A 24,858-nucleotide genomic window follows, 5' to 3' on the forward strand; every position below is an offset into this window, starting at 1 on the left:
GAGCCGGTGGAACCAACTCTCGAGCTTTTAGAGTGGCAGTCGAGCCGAGGTCGGCTCCGAACCCATCCAGCAAGAAGAAGGCGAGAAGAAGACAACTAACATGGAACGTTATGGTAAGAACATAACTTCTATTTTTTTCACATGGTTGCTGTTGTACTGTATTCCTCATAACTTCAGTTAGTACAACTCTGTGCTTAATCCTTCACTGTTAATCTGAAGTGCATAAACAGGTATAAAATGTCTGTGAATGTATTTAATCATTTATTCTAAACAACTTTCCAGGACAGAGAATCAGTACTGCACTAGATGCCAATTAAAATTTGATAATTTTATTTTTATTTTCATTTATGTATGCATGCATGCATTTGTTAACTAGGACAGAGCACTAATCTCAGTGGACGATTTTTATTCTCTTCCTGGGAGAAGTCAGTGAACAAAAATCAAGATAAATGAATTACAAACATTGAAGAAACAATAATGTAAAATAGAGATGAATGTGTGGACCAATTTCATTATATTAACAAGCAATAATGCAAAAGACATTGGAAAAAAGCTACATCTTACTGGCAAAGTGTAATGTAGAGAATATGTATAAAAACATCAGGATGAGAACAAGTTATAGCACATGGTGTGGTGCAGTGTGCACGCTAAGTGCCCTGAGCATATATAAGCATCTGAGCTTGTTAATTTGTTTTATGACTGTAGTCTTTTGGTTATTGACTGTGTGTTTGGTGTACTGTGCTAAGGTTTAAGTAATATCACCTTTTATTGTGGATTTTATAATCTGAAGTTGTTGTCTTCATTTGATCTTCAACGTGTGGGTTACCGGATCTGTCTTGGATCCAACTCGGCCGCATATCCAACATCTGATCCGTGCTCAAAGCTCTTCCGCTTACCCATAATGCCCCTGTCTCCTTCATCCCGTCAGATCTAATTTGCCACACTCTAGACTGCATCGCGATCTGTGCTCTCTGCTAAAACTTTAAGTGAACTTCATCTTTATATTTTCCCTTTTCTTGTTTTTTCTACCTCCCCTCGCACTCTCTGCATCAGTTACAAAAAAAAATACCCTCTTTTCTTTCACATCTCTCTCATGTGTGTGTGTTCCCAGTGTGAGTGAGTGTGTTAGGCCGTGTGTTTGGGAGTATGTCTGAACCCCCCCCCCCCCAAAACCAAGCTTCTGAAAGTGCACTGAGTGTGGCCACAAGCTCTCCCCAGCTGATGGCCACACTCTGTGTTGAATGTCTTGTGGCAGTCCATCTGGACACCACCTATTCCATCTTTGCCAGGTTTAATCCCTGGGCACTGATGAACAGGAGAAATAAGCTAATTTTGAGAGGCCTACTTCCCCCTCCTACCACAAGGGCACAGGCCTCTTCTGCCCTGGCTTGTACTTTGGTCTCCACCCAGTCCTCTTGGGACTCAGACTCCTGCCAGGAGGTCTGGGGAAGGAGACAAATAAGACAAGTCAGACAAATCTCCCAACTCTAAAGACAGGGCCAGGAAGTGATCCCTGGATTGCTCGGCTTTGGCAGGCCCCCAGACTAAATTTAGGTCGGCTCCGAGGATGGAGTCTCCCCATCTCCATTCTCCTAGGTTCTCCCCGGAGCCGGAGCAGCTTCAGACCCGGTCGCTGGCGCAGACTTCCCCTCACCTCCCCTCTAGGCCAGTGTCGGTGGTCTCCTCTTCTTGCTTCACCCACAGCCTTTCCAGAAGCGGAGATGGATAGAATGATGTGGAAGTTTATTTATGCCCCGATACAGTTGGGAGTCCTGCCTGCCCCTTCTCCCTCGGAGCTGGGGGCATGCAATTGTCATTTATTCCTATATCTCTTTCTCCAATACAATCCCTGGTTTCAGAGCTCTTGGATCCGAGGACACTCTGCGTCGAGGGGTTGGCTCCAATGGTACCTTGTACCTCAATGCTGTTATGACCTTGAGCAGGTCGGATGCAACTAGCTTAGATCCATCCAGCTCTCGGAGCTGTAGCCTCAGCGCCGGATCCAAGAGGATGGCGTCAGCTCCAAGCTTTTTGGAGCAGAGCCTTCCCTTTGGTATCTCAGCACCTGGAAGATCCCATCGAGACCCTTGACAATCTCATCTTTGGAGTCCGCCCTGGCTCCATCTGTTTCTGGCGTGGACCTGGCCATTCTACCATCTCAGAGACAGCCTGCTGCCTCTTTGCCCCAGGGCACTCCCTCTTGGGAGCAGCAAGACGTTGGCGAGTCCTCCCCAGAAGAGCCCCACTGAGGAGATCCCTCGCAAAAGCACTTGCAAAAGGAGGCACTTGGACACCCCACTCCCGGAGTCCCTCATGGAAAACACTGATTTGGAGGAAGGGGAAGGTTCCCTCCAGTCACCTCTCGAGGATGTCTCCTTTGGAGACATCATGGAAATCTTACATCAGCGTGGGGAGTGGTCTGCCCCAAAACCTAACTCGGACGAATCGGTGTTCCTGGAGGCATTTGGCACAGGACCCTCTACTTCCTTGGTGTCCCCACCCGCAGATTCTTTGGTGGATATTATTACATGTCGGGCGTGGAAGGAACCAGAAATGGTGGAGCCCATTTCCAAATGCCCTGACAAGGTTTTGAGTCCCCCTTCGGACAGGACCCATTGGACTAAGGGATCCCTGGTTGATGACATGGTGGAGGTGGCCACCACTAAGAAGGAGTCAGCTTAGGAGAGCTCCACAGTCCACCCTCCCGACCAAGAGTGCAGGATGATGGATCATTTTGGGAAGCGAGTGTACGCTTCAGCGACTTTCTCTGTGTGGGCACTGTATTATATGGCACACGTGATTAGGCTGCAGCTAGACCTGGTCAAGGAGGTCGCTGTGTCTACCCTTAGGTCCATGTTGGCAGAGGACAAGAAAGTGTTCTCCTCTTGAATGGCCACCCTGACTTCTATCACTAACACCTCTATGCGGCTCCTCTCACATGCTACAGAGGGCATCGTTAGAGCTTGCCCATACAGGCATTGCCATCAGGCACCACTCCTCGCTCCAACTCTGTGCCTTTAGAGAACCCTTCAAGGCATCTTTTATGAATGTCCCGTAAAACAGTTCCTCCCTTTTGGGAAGTTGGTACGTGACACCTTGGTTTAGAATAAAAAGGACGAAAAGAGACTGTCTGCCGTCAGGATCTACTTTTCAGCCCCTCGACGAACCGTCTCAAGGAATCAATGGGGGGGGGGCAAGAAGATGTGGTTCTGCAAATCTCAGAGCTATTCCCAGGACACTCAGGACTCTCATTCCCCCAGGGGCAGAGGGGGATTTGACAGACTCTGCCCTAGAGGCAAAGGGGGTCTGAGGAATCAAGGGTCATGTGAGCCTTTCTCCCAGAGACCTGTGCAGCAACTCTGAAAGGTTGCCTGGCTGCTTGTCTCTGGAGGCAGTCAGGGGTCGCCTATCGCTACACCTAACCACATGGGAGTCCATCACGGAAGATTGTTGGGTATTGCAAATTATATCCAGGGGCTATTCAATCCCCTTTCTCATGCACCCCATTCACCCAGACACCTCCTGGATGTTCCACCCACATAAAGGGAGGATGCATCACTGGAAATTGCAAAGCTACTAACAAGACGAGTCATCCAACTTGTCCCCCCAGACCAGTCCGGGTTAGGCATTTATTCTAGGTTCTTTTTGGTGCCAAAGAAGATGGGGGACTTGAGACCCATTTTGGATCTCTCCACCTTGAACCGGTCTGTGGCCAAGACAAAATTCCTGATGGCCACCCTTTTATCTATCCTACCCTTCCTGCAGGAGAACGATTGGATGTGCTCGATTGACCTCCAGGATGTGTGCTACCATATCAAAATGGACAGGCGCTCTCAGAAGTTCCTGCGCTTCCAGCTGGGGGCCAATCATTATCAGTTCAGAGCTTTCCCCTTTGGTCTCACCACAGCCCCCAGGGTGTTCACCAAAGTGATGGCAGTGGTAGCAGCTCACCTGAGACTTCAGGGCATACAGGTCTTCCCCTACCTGGACGATTGGCTCCTCGCTGCTCCTTCCAGGCATCCCCTCAGTCAAGCAAGAGATTACCTTCTTCTCTTAGCCCACCGGTTGGGCATTACCATCATTCTCGAAAAGTCATCTCTGGTCCCAGTTCAAGTGTTAGATTTCATTGGGGTTCCGTTATACCCAGTTCAAACCAAAGTCTTTCTTACCTTGGACAGGATTCAGTCTCTGAAGCTACACATCCTTTCTGTTCTCTAAGCTCAGACACCGACAGCGGAAATGGTTTTAAGGACGATGGGGTCCATGGCGGCCATGATCAATCTCTTGCCTCTGGCACGCTTTCACATGAGGGTTCTTCAATGGACCCTCGTGGCCCATTGGTCCATGTTAGACCGCCCTTTGTCTCATCCTGTTCGAGTCTCTCAGGGGTGCAGGGACCCTGTTTTGTGGTGGAGTCATTCCCTAGATCTGGCATGGGATTGCTTCTTTCTTCCACCCCCTCCCTCAACCATGGTTACTACGGACGCCTCCCTGCTGGGGGGGGTGCACTGCTTGGGAAGGACAGTCCAAGGCACATGGTCCCCCTACGAGACCAGATTGTATATCAGTGTCCTGGTGATGAGGGCGGTGCTTCTAGTGTTGCAAGCTCTCCATGCCCTTCTCCCCCAGGGATGATTTCTATCCAGACGGACAATGTCTGTGGTCTGGTACATCAACAAACAGAGGGGAACCAGGTCTTACCTTCTATGTCGCGAAGCCTTGAAAGTGTGGGAGTGGGCGATCTCCACCGGCCATTTTCTGGTGGCAATGCACATTCCAGGGAGGCCCAAAATTCTAGCAGACAGGCTCAGCAGGTCTATTCTGATGCCTTACGAGTGGCCTCTGAATCCTTCAAACGCGAAACAGATCTTTCTGAAGTGGGGTCAGCCTTCCTGCGATCTCTTCGCCTCTCCTTCCAATACAAAATGCAGCAAGTTCTTCTCTCTGAACTCCTCACTGGGGCAAGCCACGAGAGACGCTCTGATTCATGCTTGCCCCCCCAGTCTCCTGTATTCTTATCCTCCTCTTTCTTTGATTCCAAAATTCCTTCAGAAGGCTTTTAGGCCGGGAAGCTTAGATGTTATGTTGTCCATCTCACCTTCCTTCTTTCTGGTTGGGTTCGGAGCAGATCTCGGCTCCAACTCGGCCACTTCTAAAGCTCAAAGAGTCCTTACTGGCTCGAGGCTAACCCTTTATCCCAGCATGGTCAGCAGTAGCTACCCAGAACTCGTTTGCCGCTTGCAGCGTTGAGATTGTCTTCTGCTGGCTCAGGCTAAGTAGTGAATTTATCTATCAATATTTGTTATTGTTTAAGGCTAATTTCCTTTAGAATTTAGTGTTCTCTCTTCTTTATCACCCCCTATCCTCATTGCTGTTGTTTTTGCTGTTGTTAGGCCGTCGGTTTCTTTCAGGCCTTTTCCTGTGTGTTGTTGTCGGCGGCCCATTTTTATTGAGGGTTGTTCTCTTGTCCTATTATCCCTCCTTGCTACCTAGGGAGAAGACATTTTAGTTAGAGGCCTTCTCCCTTTGGGAGCAGTAGCCCTTTAACTTAGAGGCTACCCCCTCCTCTTCTGCTCCTCTTGTTTTTTCTTCTTAAAAAAAAAAAAAATTTTTCCAGTTGTTAGTCTTTTTGTTTTGTGGTGTTTATAATGTCCAATGACATAAGCAGTCAGGATTCAAGAAATGCGACTCGTTGCCAAAATGTGTCCCTTACGGACAGGCACACAAGTTGTGTGTATTTAGATGCGGTCCACCTGCAGGATTTATACTCTGTTTGCCATGCCTTTAGCACACGGGTTTTGCAGGAGAGGCACAACAAACTTATTTTGAGAGGGTTATTGAAAACTCCGGTTGAAGTAGCATCAGATACTCGGCCTTCAAAAAAATCCGATGACAAACTGGCATCTTTATCGGCTCCATCTTTGGTGCCGACAAAGTCAAAATCAAAATCTTCTGAACCTTCACAATGGATTGCTAGCTCTGAAGAGTCCTTGTCTCTGGTGGCTCAATCTGTGGCTTCAGAGCCGTCCCAGACTCAAAAGAGATAGAGATCTCCTTCACTGAACCTGGTGAGATCTGTGTCTCAGTCTCCACTTTTGCAGTCCGTGGCAGGTAGTCACCGGTCCTCAGCCCACTCCTCTCGATCATCCAAGAGTTTATCAGATGATGATGTGGAGAGAGTGGTGAAGAGGCTCTTCAAGACACAGGTATTTGCTCAATTGTTGTCAGGCCCAGACCAGAGTTGTCAGGCCCAGACCAGAAGGAAGTAGCACCATTGTCTGAACCAGTCCCTGTCTCTATTCCTCCTCCAACTGCGTCCAGTTCGGAGCCGGAGTGCATGGAAGGTAGTAGTGGTGGAACCATTGGTTCCATCAACCCTTGCCTTCTCGATTCCGACATCTGCTCTGACCTTCTCGATAGTCCGCTCTGTCGAGGGGTCTGGGCGCCGAGACTCTCTCGTCGGCTCCGAGGGGGGAAGTGGCATCAGACCCTTGTCTGACACTGCTCTCCCCCTCGGATCCTCGGCGCAGGTGAGTTCGGCTCCCACATCTGCCTCAGAGCCACCGCCTTTGGTGCGGAGGAGGTCTCCAGGCTCGCCAGAGCCTCCCTCTGTTCTAGACAGTGGCGCCTTCGAGGTGATGAGTATGTTGTCCACCGAGACAGCCCCACCCTCAGCTCTATTGGCTCTGTCCCCATCGATACCGGTGTCTGCCTCGGATCCTTCTCTCCATCCCAAGCGTAGGGAACCGATGCCCCAGGACACCCCACAGGGTGAACCCTCTTCTTCCGAGACCTCTCCTGAACATGCCTCACAGGAGGTTCCCAGGAAGAAGAAATGTAAGAGGATGCATGTGGACTCCCCTGAGTCAGTTACTTCTGACATGGACTTGGATGACTCGGAAGGGTCCCACGGTCCCCCTCTGAAGATGTCTCATTCTCAAACATCCTGGAGATCTGAGGAAGAGGGGAAACTGGAAGTCCCTTGCCCCTTCTGAGGCCAAGTTCGTGTACCTGGACGCGTTTGGTTCCTGACAGTCTACCTCCTGGGTGTCTCCGCCTTTCAACCCACTTTTGTCTCTAGTGAGTCGAAAGAAATGGAGTGTTCCAGAAACTATGGAGTTTGTTCCCAGAAGGCCTAACAAGTTCATGACCGCACCAGAGGACAAGACTTTTCTCTCTAAAGGCGTGCCAGTTGATGCTATTGTGGTGGCAGCAGCCACCAAGAAGGAATTCTCAGAGACTTCCTCTTCTATCCATCCACCAAACAAGGAGTCTAGAGCCATGGATAGATATAGGAAGCGTGTTTTTCTCTTTAGCGGCCTTTACTCTTTGGTCACGGAACTATTTGACGCATTTCACAAGACTTCAGAGGGACCTCCTTAAACAGCTGGGAGATATCCTCCAGGACCTTCAGCTGAGGGAGCGTGTGTTCGGCTAACCAGCTAGCGACCCTAACCTCCATTGTTAACTCCTCCATGCGCCTGATTTATTATGCAGCAGATGGAGTGAGTAAGCCTGCAGGCACAGGAATGGCTCTTCACAGACACTCCTGGATGCGCCTTTGTCAGTTTGCAGAGCCCTTCAAGTCCTACTTTATGAACACCCCCTTTGATGGCTCGGCCTTGTTTGGGCCGCAAGTTTGAGAGACTCTTACCAGGAGTGAATGGGATGGCAATACTCTCTCTGCCATAGGAGCCCGTTTTTCCACTCCTTATCCCAAAGGCCAAAAGAGTGGCAAAATGTGGTTCTGTAAATCCCAGGGAGCTTCGCTGGACACTCGTGGAGATAATTCCCCTTGGGGTAGAGGGGGAAATAATAACGGGAGATGCCGACCTCGCTGCAGCGCGGGTCCGCAACAGGGATGCGTTCTCTATCAGACCCTTTCAGAATCCCTGAAGGATTGCCCTGCTGTCCACCTCCAGAGGCAGTCAGGGGCAGAATATTACTGTACCGAAGAGCCTGGCAAGATATAACAGAAGACGCGTGGGTACGGTGCATAATATCCAGGGGTTACAAAATTCCCTTCTCCCAAACACCCCCAAGTAGTCAAAAACCATCAACCCCAGATGTTCCACCCAATCTTCGGGATCAAGCAGCCTTAGAAGTAAAAAGTTTGCTGCAAAAAAGAGCCATTCAGGAAGTCCCCACAGACCAGATTGAATCCAGAACTTACTCAAGGTTCATTTTAGTTCCGAAAAAGACAGAGGACTGGAGATCTATCCTGGATCTCAGCAAATTAAACAGGTCAGTAAAGAAGATAAAGTTCCAGATGGTGACACTGCAGTCCATTCTACCCTTTTTGGGCCAGTACGATTGGATGTGCTCTGTCGATCTCCAGGACCCGTACTACCATATAAAAATAGACAGGCAGTCTAGGAGTCATTTACGCTTCCGGCTGGGAGCCAGTCATTACCAGTTCAGAGCTCTGCCCTTTGGTCTCACCACAGCCCCCAGGGTGTTCACCAAATGCATGGCAGTAGTGACAGCTCACCTGAGACTTTGAGATTTCAGATGTTTCCTTATCTAGATGACTGGCTCCTCACTGCCACCACCAAGCATCATCTCTTAAGGGCCAGGAACCACACGATTCACACTTGTGCACATCTAGGAATCGCAATAAATTACGAAAAATCTGCCTTGTTACCCTCTCAGTGTATTACTTTCAATGGCGTTCAACTAAATACAAGTGACATCATAGCCAAGCACCCACAAGAAAGGGTGCTTGCCATTCATCGTCAGGTCTCCCTTCTCTTGTCAAAGTCAAAGGTTCAGGCACGGTTAGTCCTAAAGGTCTTGGGTTTGATGGCAGCTGCCATTACTCTAGTCCCATTAGCTCGTTACCATATGAGGATTTTGCAATGGCTCCTCTTCACTCTGTTGGAACGTTATGGTGAGTACAAAACTTTTTTTTTTGCATGGTTGAGTAGGTGGTCTTTATTTATTTATTTATTTATTTTTGTCTTTTCTGAATTCTGGGTAGGGTTGGATGTTGACTCAGTTATGTGTTTAGGCATGCATTCCCAGTTTGGGGGGACATGCTTCAGAAGGCACATTTTGTCACTTTTAGTGTGGTGAATGCAGTGTGTTTGGGGTTAAGTTTGAGGGAGTTCTCAAGCTGTATGGGAGTTTTAATTAAAATAAGTTGTTGTCTTTCGGCTTTTCCCGGTTAGGGGGTGCCACAGCGGAACTCCGGTCCGCTAATGATTGGCAGTTGATTTTCACGGTGCCACGTTGCCAGCTCGACGCCCAACCTTCAAAATAAGTAATGCATTAAAATTAATTGTGGCAGTTTTTTTTACCGAAAATGAACTTATTTGCCCAACAATACAGAAGTACTAGCCTGACCGTCAGTCCTCAAAAGACAGCAAGATGTTCATAGGTTCATAGGTTTATACTAGGCTATCTGCCCTAGGGCATTTATAAGCCTAGCCAGAATGTGTTTGGCTTTCGCCACCCATTTTAAATTTATTTTGCTATGCCCTTTTTCGAGGTTAGTATACTGTGCCTCTGTCTAACAGTGACACAGAAGTGATACCCGGGGTAAACCTACGATCTCCCATCCACTCATCAAGATTCTTCTTGGAGAGTCAATGAGGGACTCTGCCTAACCTGGACTGGGATTTTATTCCAGAGTGAAGGGAGCCTCTGGGTTATGAATCTGTCCCTCCAGCATGTCCTATTTATTTCAGTGCTGAGGTTCAAGTCTCTCGAGCGCGTAGCTTGATGGGATTTGGATTTTCTGAGGTGCAGCATGTCCATTAATTCCGGGTTGGACATGGCTTTATACGTCAGGCACAGATCGCTTCTGAACAGGCGGTATGCCACTGAGTAGAGCTGGAGTTTCTTTAACCGGGAAGCATATGGCATCTGTTTGAGCCCTTTGATCCTCTTGGTGAGGTACTTTTGGGGTCTTTCCAGTTGCTGCAGGTGTTTGGTAAGGTACATCCCAAAAGGGACATTGTACTCAATTATGGGCCTCATGAGGGATGAGTAAAGAGGCACAATGACGTCCCCTGATCTAGATGTGAATCCCTTCATGATTAGGTGGGCTATATAAAATGTTTTTCTAACCACTTTGGCCACGTGGTTGTCAAATGAGAGATTGCTATCAACTTGGGTCCCCAGGTCCCTAATTACTTCTTCTGTACTTAATGGATTACCACCTATGTGGTAATTTGTGGGCACTTTGTTTTTACCAAACGGGATGACAATACACTTTTTGGCATTTAGCTTGAGGCCATGGCTCTGGCACCAGTTGTCTGTTTCTATGAGGCCCTTTTGGAGGATGCTTGTGTCGGCTGGAGAGTCGATTATGGCGCCCAGTTTGCAGTCATCTGCGAACTTGATCAGCCACAGTCCTTCCGTGTTGGCCTGTACCTCCGAGAAATATATACCGAACAAGAGAGGTCCCAGGACTGAGCCTTGTGGGACACCACTTATAACTGGTTTGGAGTCTGACATGGCTTCAGCAATTCTAACCATGTGGGTTCTGTCCTTGAGCCAATTTGCAATCCATCTAGTGACATAGGGGTTTATACTGGTGAGCTTATCTATAATGCCCGAGTGGGGTATTGTATCGAAGGCTTTTGCGAGTTCCAGGTAGGCTGTGTGGACCACCTTCCCCTCGTCAATGGCCTTGGTGACTGTTTCAAAGAAATCAACCAGGTTTAAGAGGCAGGATCTGCCCTTAACAAAGCCGAACTGGGTAGGATCCAGTGTTTGTAGGTCCCCAATATCTTTATTTATGAGGTCCATGATGATCCTTTCCATAGCTTTGCAGACCAAGCTAGTCAGGCTTATGGGGCGATAGTTTCCAGGATCCGTTGAGGCACCACCTTTATGGAGAGGGACCACTGTTGCTGTACGCCACTCTTTGGGCACATATCCTGTAGTAAGGCTGAGAATGAACAGTAGTTTTATGTTTGGGTTTAGCTCTTCTAGGAGTTCATGTAGGATGCAGCCCGGGACACCGTCTGGTCCCATTGATGCTGTGTTTTTTGCTTTGGAGAGGGCGGCTCTTACCTGAGCAACTGAGATGTCAGGGGGGCAGCACTCTGCTGGGATAGATATTTGCCCTTTTGGTGGGGAGGGGGGGAAAAGTTTGCGCTGAACCTGTCAGCTAGGATGTTGGCAATGTCTGTGGGTTTGGTGTATTTTTTGTCATTTTGGACTAATTCTGAGCATATCTGGGAATTACCACCCAGGTTTCTAACATAACTAAAGAAAGCCTTGTGATTATCCTTAGTGTCCTGTGCAGTTTCTCTCGAAGCTGGCCTTAGACAATTTTATGTGTGCCCGTAGTTTTTTGCTAATACTGATCAGTGATGTCTTCCCTTTTTGGGATTTTGCTCTATCATTTAGTAGCTTCCTCCTTCTATTGTATAGTTTGTTTATGGCTGGGGTCCACCAGACAGGACGTCTGCCTTTGGAGGATTGGGTCTTGGTTTTATTTGGGATCGCATGATCCATGCATTCCTGAAGGTGTTCATAGAATGCGTTTATAAAGGATTCTGCTGTCTGGGCTGTATTTTCCACAGGCCGGGGGCTTTGAAGGATTCCACCTCAGTTTTGAGGAGTGTGAAATTTGCTTTAGAGAAGTTTTTCACTGTGGTTTTCTGGGCAGGGGGTGGGATCGGGATGTGAATATCCAGTGAGATTAGTTTATGGTCTGATCTTACCAGTGAGGGATACACTTCTGGTCTAGAGCATAGAGTCCCCATGTTGGTGATGATCAGGTCCAGTACGTTTTCCCCTCTTGTGGGAGTGGTAACAAGTTGTTCCATAGCATTTGAGTTTATAAATTCTAGGAACCTTTGAGCTAGGGTGTTGGAGCTAGAGTAATGCTCCCAGTCTATGTTTGGGTAGTTGAAGTCGCCCAATATAATGGTGTTTGGAGAGACCTTCATATTTTCCAGTGTTCTCAGGAAGGCCGAGTGGGGTTCCTGGGTTTGGGAGGGTGGTCTGTAGCAGGCTATAAACTGGAAGGCAGTTTTACTCACTGTTAGTTGCACATGGATAGTCTCTGATGCTTCGTGCTTTGCCACCAACCTGGAGGTGTGGGTTATCTTTGATGAATATCAATACTCCCCCTCCTTTCGTGGTTCGGTGCAAGTTTTGGGGCCGAAAAGCATGGTATGAGGTATAACCTGGTAGTGCTGGGGTGTTCTCGGGAGCCCTGAACCAGGTTTCTGTTACTGCACAGATATCGATGTTCTCCATGCTAAGGAGAGTTTCGAGTGCGTGCATCTTGAGGTTTAGACTTCTGGCGTTGAGTAGCATTACTCTTAGTTTCTTATCCCTTGTGATACCTATGGAGGTGGGTTTGTCTTTTGAGCCTTGCCTAAAAAAGGCACTATGGGGGTAGCAAGAGCCTTTGCCAATATCCGAAAGCCCAGGGGTGACAGGTGCAAGCCGTCCCTAGCGAAGCATCGTGGCTTGTCGAGCATATCATCCCAAGCTGACAGGCATTGGATCCCCTTTGAATGACACCAGTACTTAAGCCAATTGTTGAAATTGATCATCTTTGTTGTTGAAATTGATCATCAGATGTGTGCTCTTCAGCTACAGAAAAGGTCTGGGATGGAAGACGTGACACCCAGACCGCTGATTTTCTCCATCTCTACTGGAGCTATCAGTGGTCTGAGTACATGGAAGTTGCCCTTAAGCTTTCAAAGCAGTCCGGCTGTTATTTGCTAGACAGGATATAACACGTATAGCTAAGGCTACTGCAGCAGTGGTCATTTGAACACCTACTGTTATGATAAGTTTACTTAAACAATGATACTTTCTGTCATATGATTGCTTCCTATTTTGCAATGTTAAGCAACCTCATTGATGTGTTTTTTTCAATGCAAATAAATATTCTTAAACAAGAAAAAAATACATTTATATTACATAACATGACCTTTTTTATAACTTTATCATGCCTCTGTAGTTAATATTTCACTGTACACTGCAATAAATTGTTCATTTGTAAGAATCCCTCATTCATATGTTCATTACTGTACTATTTTCAATTTGAACCTGTTTTAACAGTTTCATATGGTTCATGATTAGCTGTATTCGGTAGATTCTAAAGTCTCAGTAAATCATAAGCAAAGTATGAGAAAATGAAGGACTTATTAGCTTATAGGAAAAAGGAAAAGGCAATCTCCATTTTAAACCTTTTAACTGAAAATTGTCATGTTTTCTTAGTCTAAAGAATTTCTCAGTGATATGGTCAATACTTTATTTTGTTGGAGGTGTGATAGGAAATAAAGCGGTACTTGGGATCATATTTTTGGTAATGTAATGAGTTGGTAGATTTAAAAAATTCTGTGCAGAGTACTTTGTCAGAAATGTTTTGGGGTATTATTGTAATAAAGGAAATGATTCTTTTGAGGTGGGGTATAGAAATTGAATTGCCTAGACATAGTAAGACCCTACTTTGTTTAATAATGATGACTGACAAAAAAGCATTTACTTGAAGATGGAAATCAAAAGCTAAACCAACCGTAATAGAATTATTGAATATTGTAAATGAGATAACATTTTAGGTGTGATCTTTAGACAAGGGAAGAAGCAAACTACATAGAAATAAATGGAATCTGTGGGCATAGTACATGTACAGTAATATTCAGGGGGAGGAGAGAAAATTCAGGGAAGGCAGGACTTGAATAGTCTAAGTAATGGTAAACTGAAAAATAATGTTAAGAACTAAAACATGTATGTAAAATGCATGAAAAGGAAAAAAGTCTATGTAATGGTTTTCTATAATGGTATGTGTACCCATGTATAACGTGAAGTTTAAAGGCTGCTTGGGGAAAAGTTACATATCGTTAATACTTCACTCTTCTTCTGAGCAGTCTCCATAATTATAATTTCAGAGCCTAATTAATGCAAGTACTCGCTCACAAATATTATATACAATTCATTACCAGTTTAAGAATGTCTTTCTTAACGTGATGTTTATAGTATTAACATCTTCATTTGTCCTTATACATTTTAAGTACTACTACGATCTTTAAAGTATGAAAGACAACCACCCATCAAGTGCCTAAACCAAAATTTACAGTAAATGGTAAACTTATTAGCAACCATGAACATTATGTTGAACATTACCCTTTTATATTACTCACTATAGGTATTTCAGGTAATGCCATCAGTTCTTCTAAGCCATTTCCTTCCAGGGATTGCTCACACAAACACTCTTCTTTTATCCCTTAAATCCCCATTCTTCCGTTCATCTTTTGTTTTTATGATAGTATCACTCTCTCTCTCATTCTGCCAGCTCTTGTTTCCTTGTGCTCAGTTTGTAACTGCTAATTTTGGTGGTAATTCCTTTATTTTTGCAATTACATAATGTGGATTTTCAAAAATCAGTACCCTGCCAATTCAGAAAACTTTCAGTGATGTAGAAAATGTCAGTTTGTAGTTTAACTGTCATCTGTTATATTATTTTATTACTGCCAGAACTAACAATTGATGTTTCACAGTTGCCTTGAAATAGTTATACTCAACATGTGCAGGTCACTCTGGAATCTGTAACCATCTGCTAGGTTATCACAACTGCCAAAGTCCTACTTTTTTTCATTTCAAGTTAGACATGCTTATCATTGTTGTTCTGGGCTTTCCATATTTGCTGTCCATGTCCAGTACTGCCAAGTGCTTTTCCAATACAATCTCCAAAGAGTCATTTGCAAATCCTTTCTGCCTTCCTATTCTGCTATTTTGATTTTCAGATTTTCCTTTTCACCTTCCAATACAGTCCAGTCAGTTGTTGATGTTTTTACATAACACTGTTGCAGTATCCTTCACTAAAGGGGATCCCCTGTCAAGGGTAGCCTGACATCCAGCCAGTATACCAAAGCCTTAGGTTCTTATAGACATGTACATCAAATGTATCCTCCCTGCTCAGGGCATAAAGGTGACGTATGGACATAACATACGTCAGAACTGAAGAGCCCAAGGAGAAACAACAGTCCAAGGAAGAAGAGGAACATGCATCCAGAAAGAAAAAATGGAGAAGAGAATAGAGGGAGGAGGGAGCGAGCGAATGCTGCAACAGTGAAGAAAAGGACATCTACCAGTTAGGTAAAACTTTACACAACTGCACTATGTCCTTCCATATCACTGTTTTGGTATTCTTCACTAAAGGGAGAGTACAAAAGCTCGAAGAAAGTTGGGCAGAGGAAGGCCCAGAAGAACCCTGCAAAAAAACCATGCAGGGTAGCTCTTGCAAAGCCTGCTTTTGCTCTGGAACAACATCCAATTTGTGTTGCTCAGACTTGTGAATGGTCTTAGCCTTAACCAAATAATCCCTGACCTGTCTATGTAAGTCCAAGGTGTGAAGAATCTTCTCACTGGCAGACTATGGAGAGACGAAAAAAGCAGGCAAATTAATAGATTGATTAAGAGACAAGTCATTACAGAGACACCCTGTCCCTATGAAAAAAACAAAAAAGGAAGAATAGCCATAAGGGCCTGAGCTCAGACACCTGTCTAGCTGAAGTAAGTGCCAAAAGAAGGACAGTCTTTGAAGAACATTGTTGCAAGGAAGCCAAAGCTTTAGCTATTTTAATTTTTTATTTATTTATTTTTTTTTTAGAATTGTATTGAGTTCAGTAGTCTCCAAAAGAGTTTGTTTATTCAGGTAAAACACTTTCCAAATAGATTTCTCTGTGTCCTGTTCAGCTTCTAATGTTTTTTTTTCCAACAAACGTCTTTATTAAATTTTCACATGTGATGTAGGCAGTCCTACATTTATATAAATGAAAAGCAAAATTACACCACTTTAGTTGCAAACAGTATACATCACAGACACCATTGAAACAACTATAGCTGCAGACATTATACATTGCTTATAATCCATCCAGTCATTGTCCATTAAACATTATATGTCTCATTCCAATCCTGCCTCTTTAACCTCATTCCTGCTCTGCTTATATTGTTCCCACAATTCCCATTTTTTCCTATGTAGTTTGCTCCTCCCCTTTTCTAAAGATCCCAATTTCAGTTGTTTTATCTCTGTTACTATATTCACTACTTCTAGTAAAGTTAGTCTGGACTCCCCTTCTGGTGTTTTTGTTCCTGCAGTTACAGATTGCTGTCTTAAGTATTGTTTGCTTTGTTCTGAGTTGGGCTGTCAAGTCATGCACTAGATCATCCAAGATGCTAAAATAAGTACAAATGCTTGCATAGTGTCTTTTTTTTTCTGCTGTAGCCATAATTTATACACTTGCCTTATGATTTTGTGTTTGCGTTACCAGCACTACATTATGTTCTTCCTTTTACTTTCTGCTGTGCCTGGTTTATGTATGAATGCCATAAATTTCCATCTTCTGTTGGAAAGTAATGGTTAGTCTGTATATATAAATCATTTTAGGGGAACCAGGCAGTGGAACAGAAAGTGATAATTCTCCAGATTTCCAGAATCAGGAAAATGAACCTAACCAAGAAGATACAGAAGACCTGGATGGGTCCATGCAGGGAATAAAACCTTCAAAAGCAGTCTCTTCAACATCTTCAGGAAATCATCACAGCAGTCATAAAAAGCGGAAGAACAAAAATCGACATAGGTGTGTTACTTATTCCTAAAAATGTTTTGTTCTTGTGAAATACATTATCTGCTTCATTTTACAGTTTAAGATATCTGCTTCCAAAGTATATTTCATGAAATGATTATTACTGTTTTAAATGCAGCTGACATAAGGATATATATATATATATATATATATATATATATATATATATATATATATATATATATATATATATATATATGAATCCATATAAAACATTTTGTCTCTCACATTTCTGAGTTGTGTTTCCCTAATTATAAGATTTCTACAAAGCAGACAGACTTACCCGTCTATTTCTGTGTTTATTTTTTTCTACAGTAATGTCATAATCTTGTTTATTTTTTCTTTTGTGTATTTGCATGATCACTTCTTTCATAAATAATAAAGTAAAATGGAGTGCTTTGCACATGCACTACCAGATTCTGTATATGGTGTTCTTGCACACTACTACATCATAGGTATGTCTTTATGCAGTGGCTAATTTTTACCAAGTTAGAGTAAAGGACTTGGTTAGGTCATAGGATTCAGAGGCTTAGTGCAATATGGAAGCCTTTGTTCAAAAGGTTTCTGCATAGTGCTAAGCCTTCATCAAATCAGAGACTGCTGCGACTAAGTTTATGTTTTGCGAGGCCTCCTTACAGAGAGCAGTATGTGGGCAAACCCAGATGCTAATGCAGCAGTCCAGGGGGATTAACCACATGCTTTCTTCAATAAATGTCTTTGGTTCCAAATTTGCTTTGAATATGTGTGTCTAGCTGGTTCAATTTTATTAGGGGGATTAGGTATTTAAGAGTCTGAATGAGTGAATGTTGGATTTTCTATGCAAGCACATGGTTGAGTGTTTCAGTGAGTATGATCAAGTGTGTGGGATTGCTTATTTTTATGAGTGGTCATGTGTGTTGGACATGTTCACTCCCTGTATCCTTTTTGTGAGGAGACTCTGTGGATGTTCCAGTTGTTGCATGTGCCTGGTAAGGTATATAGCAAATGGGGCATTGCACTCAATAATTGGTTTGTTGAGGGCTGAATATAGTGGAGCAATGACTTACTTGGACCTAGCTAGCTGCTGACTTCTTTACCACCACAGACACACAGTGGTCGAAGGCCAGGTTACTGTCTACATGTAACCTTAAATCCCTGTGTAGTGGATCTACTCTTAGGATTACTTTAGTTTCCAGGGGTGACAGACATCCTTATTATGCATTTTGTGACATTGAGTTTTAGACAGTGGCTCTAATACCTACTGTTTGTCTGAGCCAGCTTTCTTTAAGGATATTTGTATATTTGAGGGATTCTGTGACTGCATTTAATTTGCAGTAGTCAGCAAATATAGCCAGTCAGAGGCCGTTGATATTGGCATTTATGTCAGAGAATTATATGCCATAAAGGAGTGGACCCAGCACAGAGTTGTGTGTTTCTTTGCTTGTCACCAGCTTCTTTGTGGAGGCGGACCCCCTTATCCTAACTTCTTGGGTCCTGTCCGAGAGCTACAGATCTATCCATTGTGTGACATAGGGGTTTATACGTAATGCCATGAGTTTTACCTGCGATGCCTGAGTGGGGTGTTGTATCAAATGCCTTGGCCAGATCAAGTTAGGCAGTATGCGCCATTTTGTCCTCATCCATTGCTTTGGGGATCTGCTCAAAACAGTCCACAAGGTTGAATAGGCATGATCTGCCCTTGACAAAACCATATTGGGTTGGATGCAGTGTCTGAAGATTTCCTATGTCATTGTTAATCATTTCTACGATAATTCCATAGCTTTGCATATGAGACTAGTCAGGCTTATGGGTCTGTAGTTTCCAGGGTCTGTGGTGGTCCTGGTGGCCCACCATTGTGCATAGAGATGACTGTTTCAGTTTTGTGTTCACTTGGCATGAAGCCTGTCTGGATGCTGTGGTTAGATTGTGCTTCATGCTATTTAGGAGGCATCCTCGGATATTATTGGGATTTATTGCTGAGGTATTCATGGCCTTGGACAGCACATTGAGGACCTGCTGTCTAGTGATAGTTGGAGGGGTTATGTTTGATGGTATTTCTAGAATGGTGGCTGGGGGAGGAGTGAAATGGATTTGCTATATCTTTCAGCTTAGTGTTGGTGACTCTGTTTACAATTAGTTCTGCACATTGTTGTGCACTGCATTTGAAGTTGTGGACATATGTAAGGAAAGCATTATGGTTCTCCTTGTCCCAGGTAGTGATTTTTGCTGCTAATGTGGCCTTGACAAACTTTAATTGTCCACCAAGTTACTTGTTTAAAGTGATGAGAGATTTTGTATCCTGCTAATCATTGCACTGCCTTGTTTTTGCCATGACTTTTTTCCTTTTGCTGTACAATCTATCTGTATTTGTTTTGTGTTTATTCTTGGTAGGCCCAGCTGTTTCTATGCATCTATAGACATGATTTGTACAGGGTCTCTGAGACTCTGAACAATTCCACATAGCCAGCAGTGTTCTCAGGGTTTGGGGTGGCTTGAAATTTTGCCAGGCTGTCACTTAATAATAGGAAGTTTGCCTTAGAATAATTCATAAATGTTTAGAAGTTAGCAGGTCATCGTTTTTATTTTTATTTCAAAGGAGACAGCTTTATGATCAGACCTTACTAGAGAGGACATTATACTAATCAGATGCAACATTTTCCCATGTTAGTGAGGACCAAATCTAATATGTTCTTACCCGTAGTTGTTGGTTTGAGCTATAAGCTGCTGGGTGTTTTGTTGTCATTGTCCAGGAATTTCTGAGTCTTCACAGTTGGGGTCATGAACGATTCTAACTTTATTGTAGAGAAGTTAGTGTCACCCATGAGAATGGCATTAAGTTGAATGGTGAGTGACTCCAGTAAGTTTAAATATGTGTTATGGGTTTCCTCAGTCATTGAAGGTATCTCTAGTTTTCAAGGATATGGTGCAACACTTTTCCTTTGGTGATTTGGGTGTAGAGAAGCTCATATGCGTCATCCTGTTTGATCAGCTTTGAGTTACGTTGAGTTATGATTTTTCTTGATGTAAATCGACATGTCAACCCTAGTCCCTCCCTGTGCAGTAGCTGGTCAATGGATGGAAGGCATTGTAGTCCTGTATTTGCCAGTGTGGTCTCCACAATTTTAAACCATGTCTCGATAACTGCACAAATGTCTGCATTCTCCATGGTGAGGAGAGCTTAGAGGGAGCAGAGTTTCTTATTCAGGTCTATAGCATTGATCAGTAACAACTGTAGATTTTCTAGGGTTGGTTTTGCTGTACTGACATTTTTATCAGTTTGTCATTTCCTAAAAAAGGCACAATGGGGAGGAGAAGTTTTAGTCAATATTCAAAAGCTTAGAGGGGGCAGGGGCAGATCATCCCTGCCAAAGCAGTGTGATCGGTCGACTGTATCATTCCATGCAAATATTGTACCCTCCTTGGAGTGATACCAAAAACTAAGCCAATTGTCAGTCTGTCATCTTTTGTTCATAGTGTGGCATCATCCTTGGAGAAGGTAAAATGGTGGTCAATGCTAAGCTCATATCGGCCCAAGGCACACAGTCTGAGATCCCCCACTGTGTCTCTTCATATAGTTCAGGGAGGTACATCTCCAATTATTTACACCGACATGGACTGTGACATTCATACTGGTACTTGTGATCCAGTGACCCGAGTCCATGTTTGATTTGTAGATCCTGGTTCCCTGATAGACAGCTGAAAGTGACTCTCTTCTTACGCACCCTGGTGAGTAATGACCAAAATGTTAGGTTTTCTGGTTGTATGCCTTATGGGCTTAGGAGTTGAGAAGCACTGTGGAATGTGTCAGTGTATGTCTTGTTTGATGTGTTTGTTGAGTTTTCTAGAGGTTGCTGAGGACACTTTTTCAATAGTGCAGTGCCTAAGAAGTCTCTGGTTTTGTGAGATTGCATTTAAGAGCTTCAGCATATGTAGGTATATGTGTCTGGTCGTTACTATGTGAGGTGAGTGTACTGTGTGTTACTGATAGCCTGCTTGTTCTTGTGTGTGAAAGCCTTGCCCCCAGTGACATTATACAACTATATCTATCACATACGTTATCTGTTTGTTGGAGAATTAGGTGGTTGTCCATATACATGTGACAATTGCTGCATTGCCTCAGAACACCCGTGTCCTTCAGGCTAACAGAGATACCGGGGAACTGCATATCCATATCTATGAGTTATTATGTGTTCTACCAGGGAATGGTGTTGAATAGGTTTACAGCTGGCTAGCTTGGTTGTTGTAGGAATGTAGACTCCTGTCACGACTGTCGAAGACCAACCTTGAGGTGGATGTGTTTTTCAACGTGCAAACTAGTTACAGTCTGCACAACTAAATATTGAAGAATTGTCAGGGTTAGTGTTATAGGGAAAATTTCAATTCTAGATGCTTGAGTCTGCACAGGGCACTGCTAACTGCTGCTTTGCGATGGGCAGCATCTCGCTGAAACAAATTTGTGTACAGGTGCAGGAAGTCTCAAAACAAACAGCCTAACACTCAGCCAATCTCAACATTATTTGAAGTTTTAATCAGTGAATCCTAGTTCAGAAGGGACTTTACCTCTTCCTGCCGCAAGAGAGCAGACCAAAGATTTCTTAATGTAAAAACAGTGTTTGCATGCCCAAAAAGCTGGAACTAGTCTAGTACAACTAATAAACCAAGCAGAAGTGCAGGAATAAACAATAATATGTTGTATTCTGCATTGCAAAGAACTGAGCATGTTTGATTTGTCTAAATAATTTTCTGTTTTTAATTTATGACTTAAGAAGTGGCAAGTGTCTAGCCAGGCTATATGAAGGGTTTGTCATTTAATTCTTCAAGCTGTTCTTCAAGCTATACCAAAGGACCAACATCTTGCTGGACTGAGTTCTGTCCTTTATTCTTCCTCTGGTTGGGAATAAGTAGAATCCTGCTGAGGTCAAAGCACTAAGTATTTTTGTAAGCATCTGGCATGGCATAGTCTTAAGGTTACAGCACTCCATGAGAAATATTATATGCCTTCTATGAACACCTCCAGGACTGCATGGATCAGGCAATCCCAAATAAAACCAAGACTCTTTCCACAAAGGGCAAACGTCCAGTCTGGTGGACCCCAGCCATTAACAAACTTTACAATAAGAGGAGAAAGCTATTACATGATAGAACAAAATCCATAAAAGGGAAGTCACCCCTGATCATTATTAGTAAAAAAATACGAGCACTCATAAAATCAACTAAGGCCAATTTTGAGAGAAAAATTGCCATGGATTCAAAGGAAAATCATAAGGCCTTTTTCAGCTATGTTAGGAACCTGGGTGGAAACTCCCAGATATGCTCAGAATTAGTCCAAAATGATACAAAAATCACTGAACCCACAGACATTGCCAACATACTGGCAGACAGGTTCAGTGCAAACTTCACCCCCCTCTCTCCCGCTAAAGGAGAGATAACTATCCCAGCCGAGTGTAGCCTCCCGAACATTTCAAATGCGCAGGTGAAAGCTGCTCTCTCTAAAGCTAAAACACAGCATCAATGGGACCGGATGGTGTCCCGGCTGTGTGCTACACGAGCTAAATGAGGAATTAAACCCGCACATAAGGCAGCTGTTTAATCTCAGCCTTACCACAGAATACGTGCCCAAGGAGTGGCGTACGGCAACTGTGGTCCCACTACACAAAGGCGGCGCCTCAACGGACCCTGGTAATTACCGCCCCATAAGCTTAACAAGTCTAGTCTGCAAAGCTACGGAGAGGATCATAATGGAGCTCATAAACAAAGATATAGGGGACTTGCAGACATTGGACCCGACCCAGTTTGGCTTTGTCAAGGGAAGATCATGCCTTTTGAACTTGGTCGACTTCTTCGAAACAGTCACCAAGGCCATTGATGAGGGAAAGGCAGTCCATACAGCCTACCTTGACCTTGCAAAGGCTTTCGACACAATACCCCACTCGGGTATTGTAGAAAAACTTACCAGCTCAAATGTAAACCCATATGTCACAAGATGGGTTGCAAACTGGCTTAAGGACAGAACCCACAGGGTTAGAGTTGCTGGCGCTGTGTCAGACTCCAAGCCGGTCACAAGTGGTGTCCCACAGGGCTCGGTCCTTGGCCCCCTATTGTTTGGCATTTACTTCTCAGAAGTACAGGCCAACATGGGAGGACTTTGGCTGACAAAGTTTGTAGACGACTGCAAACTGGGCGCCATAGTGGAAAGTGCATCGGACATGGATATCCTTCAGAAGGGACTCACGGAAACAGATAGCTGGTGCCAGAGCCATGGCCTGAAGTTAAACGCCAAAAATGTATAGTCATACCCTTCGGGAAAAACAAGGTAACCCCAAGCTACCATATAGGTGGCAATCCACTAAGCACAGAAGAGGTTATCAGGGATCTGGGGACCCAGGTTGACAGTGGCCTTTCTTTTGACACTCACATTGCTAAAGTGGTTAGAAAGACCTTCTACATTGCCCACCTGATCATGAAGGGATTCACATCCAGATCTAGTGAGGTCATTGTTCCCCTATACTCTTCACTTATCAGACCAATGATCGAGTACAATGCCCCATTCGGGATGTATCTCACCCGACATCTGCAGCAATTGGAGAGACCCCAAAAGTTCCTCACCAAAAGGATAAAGGGACTCCAAAATCTGTCATATGCTGCCAGATTGAAGAAACTCCAGCTCTATTCAGTCGCATACCATCTGCTCAGAGGTGACATGTGCCTGACATACAAGGCCATGTCCAACCCGGAATTAATGGACATGCTCCACCTCAAAAAATCCAAATCCACCAAAACCACTAGAGCAAGCGACTTAAACCTTAGCACGGCTATAAATAGGACGTGCTGGAGGGATAGATTTATCACTCAGAGACTCCCTATGCTGTGGAATAAAATCCCGGTCCATGTGAGGCAGAGCACCTCGCTGACTCTGTTCAAGAGAAATCTAGACCTGTGGATGGGAGATCGTAGGTTTACCCCGGGAATCATATCTGTGTCACTGATGGACAGAGGCACAACAAACTAATGGGCACAGTATTTTTTCATATAAGGGGTGGCGTAAGCCACAAAAATTTGGGCTAGGCTTATAAATGCCTTAGGGCAGATAGCCTAGTATAAACCTATGAACCTATGAACCTATGAACCTATATAATGACACATTTGTCAGGAAAGACTCATTTTAAAGTCTTGATGTGATTTTGTCAGTCTCGCCTTTATTCTCACTGATGGGTCGGATCCATATCGGCCATTCTAAAAGCTCGAGGTCTTCAGCAAAGCTCGTGGGCATCCCTCTTTACCCATAATGCACCCCTCTAGCTACCTCAGATCTCGTTTGCTGCTTTGCAAGAAAGGAGGTTCTACTAGCAAGCTCTAGGCTAAGAGTCTTTAAATTTGTTTCTCTTCACTATTCTCTCTTAATAGTTTTTTCCTTTAAAACAACTTCTGTATCTTCGTAAGTTCATACGAAGTTACTAGGCTATTGGCCCTGAGATCCTTTTAAGCCTAGCCAAGAGTTTACCCCATGTTTAGACAAGTCAGCACCCGATGCCCCTGTCCAGCAGGGACACAGGTTGAATCTCCGGGATTTATTTTCTGTTTCTCATCCAGTTATCTAGGTTGCGCTTAAAAAGGGGTAAAGAGGTACTCTGCTTAACGTGGAGAGGGAGTCTATTCCACAGATGGAGGAGTCTCTGGGATACAAATCTGTCCCTCCAACAATTCCAACTGATGTCCCAGACCAGGTTGAGGCATCAATAGGACTTGTTGGAGTGACTTCTTTATCCTTTAGTGTGAGTGATAGGCCTTTCTGTGGCACTTTTTCCCCTTACTTTCCGTGGTTAATGTCCATTTAAGTTGGAGGGTGTCTAACCAACGTCCGTTTTAGTTAGATGACGTTATTTCTTTGCCCTTTAGTCCTGTCTAACTAATGTCCATTTTAGTTAGAGGATGCTATTTCTTTATCCTTTCTTACTGTCCCTTTTGTCCATTTAACTTAGAGGACAATTACAAAAAAAAAAAAAAAAAAAAAAAGACTTGTTCTACTCTGTGTTGTCCTGTTTAACTAGAGGTCTGTAAGTGCAAGTGTGACCTTTTCTATTCTAAATATGTCACAGAAAGAAGGGAAGCCTCTTGGCTTTAAACAGTGTGAGAAATGCAGAAAAAAGATTCCCCTTAGCTGTTCGCACACTTTATGTGTGTGTGTATTGCTTGGGGCCTCTTCATCTGCAAGAATCCTGTTTAATTTGCCATGGGTTTAACCAGGGAGCTCTCTTAGAGTGCAAGAACAAGCTTATTCTGAAGGAGATGTTAAAACAAAACTTTTTCTGAGACTATT

General features: G+C 44.1%; 1 protein-coding gene across 3 annotated transcripts in view; it reads left to right on the forward strand.

Moving 5' to 3' along the window:
- Positions 1-24,858, forward strand: part of MEAF6 (MYST/Esa1 associated factor 6) — a 919,140-nt gene that overhangs the window by 518,468 nt on the left and 375,814 nt on the right. For all 3 annotated transcript variants that reach the window (XM_044083666.1, XM_044083674.1, XM_044083682.1), the window contains exon 5: positions 16,364-16,556. In XM_044083666.1, the coding sequence (XP_043939601.1) occupies positions 16,364-16,556 (193 nt within the window). The remainder of the gene's footprint in view (positions 1-16,363; positions 16,557-24,858) is intronic.

This window comes from Protopterus annectens, chromosome 1.part1, assembly GCF_019279795.1.
Source record: "Protopterus annectens isolate FY-2018-M chromosome 1.part1, PAN1.0, whole genome shotgun sequence".
NCBI classification, from domain to species: Eukaryota; Metazoa; Chordata; order Ceratodontiformes; family Protopteridae; genus Protopterus; species Protopterus annectens.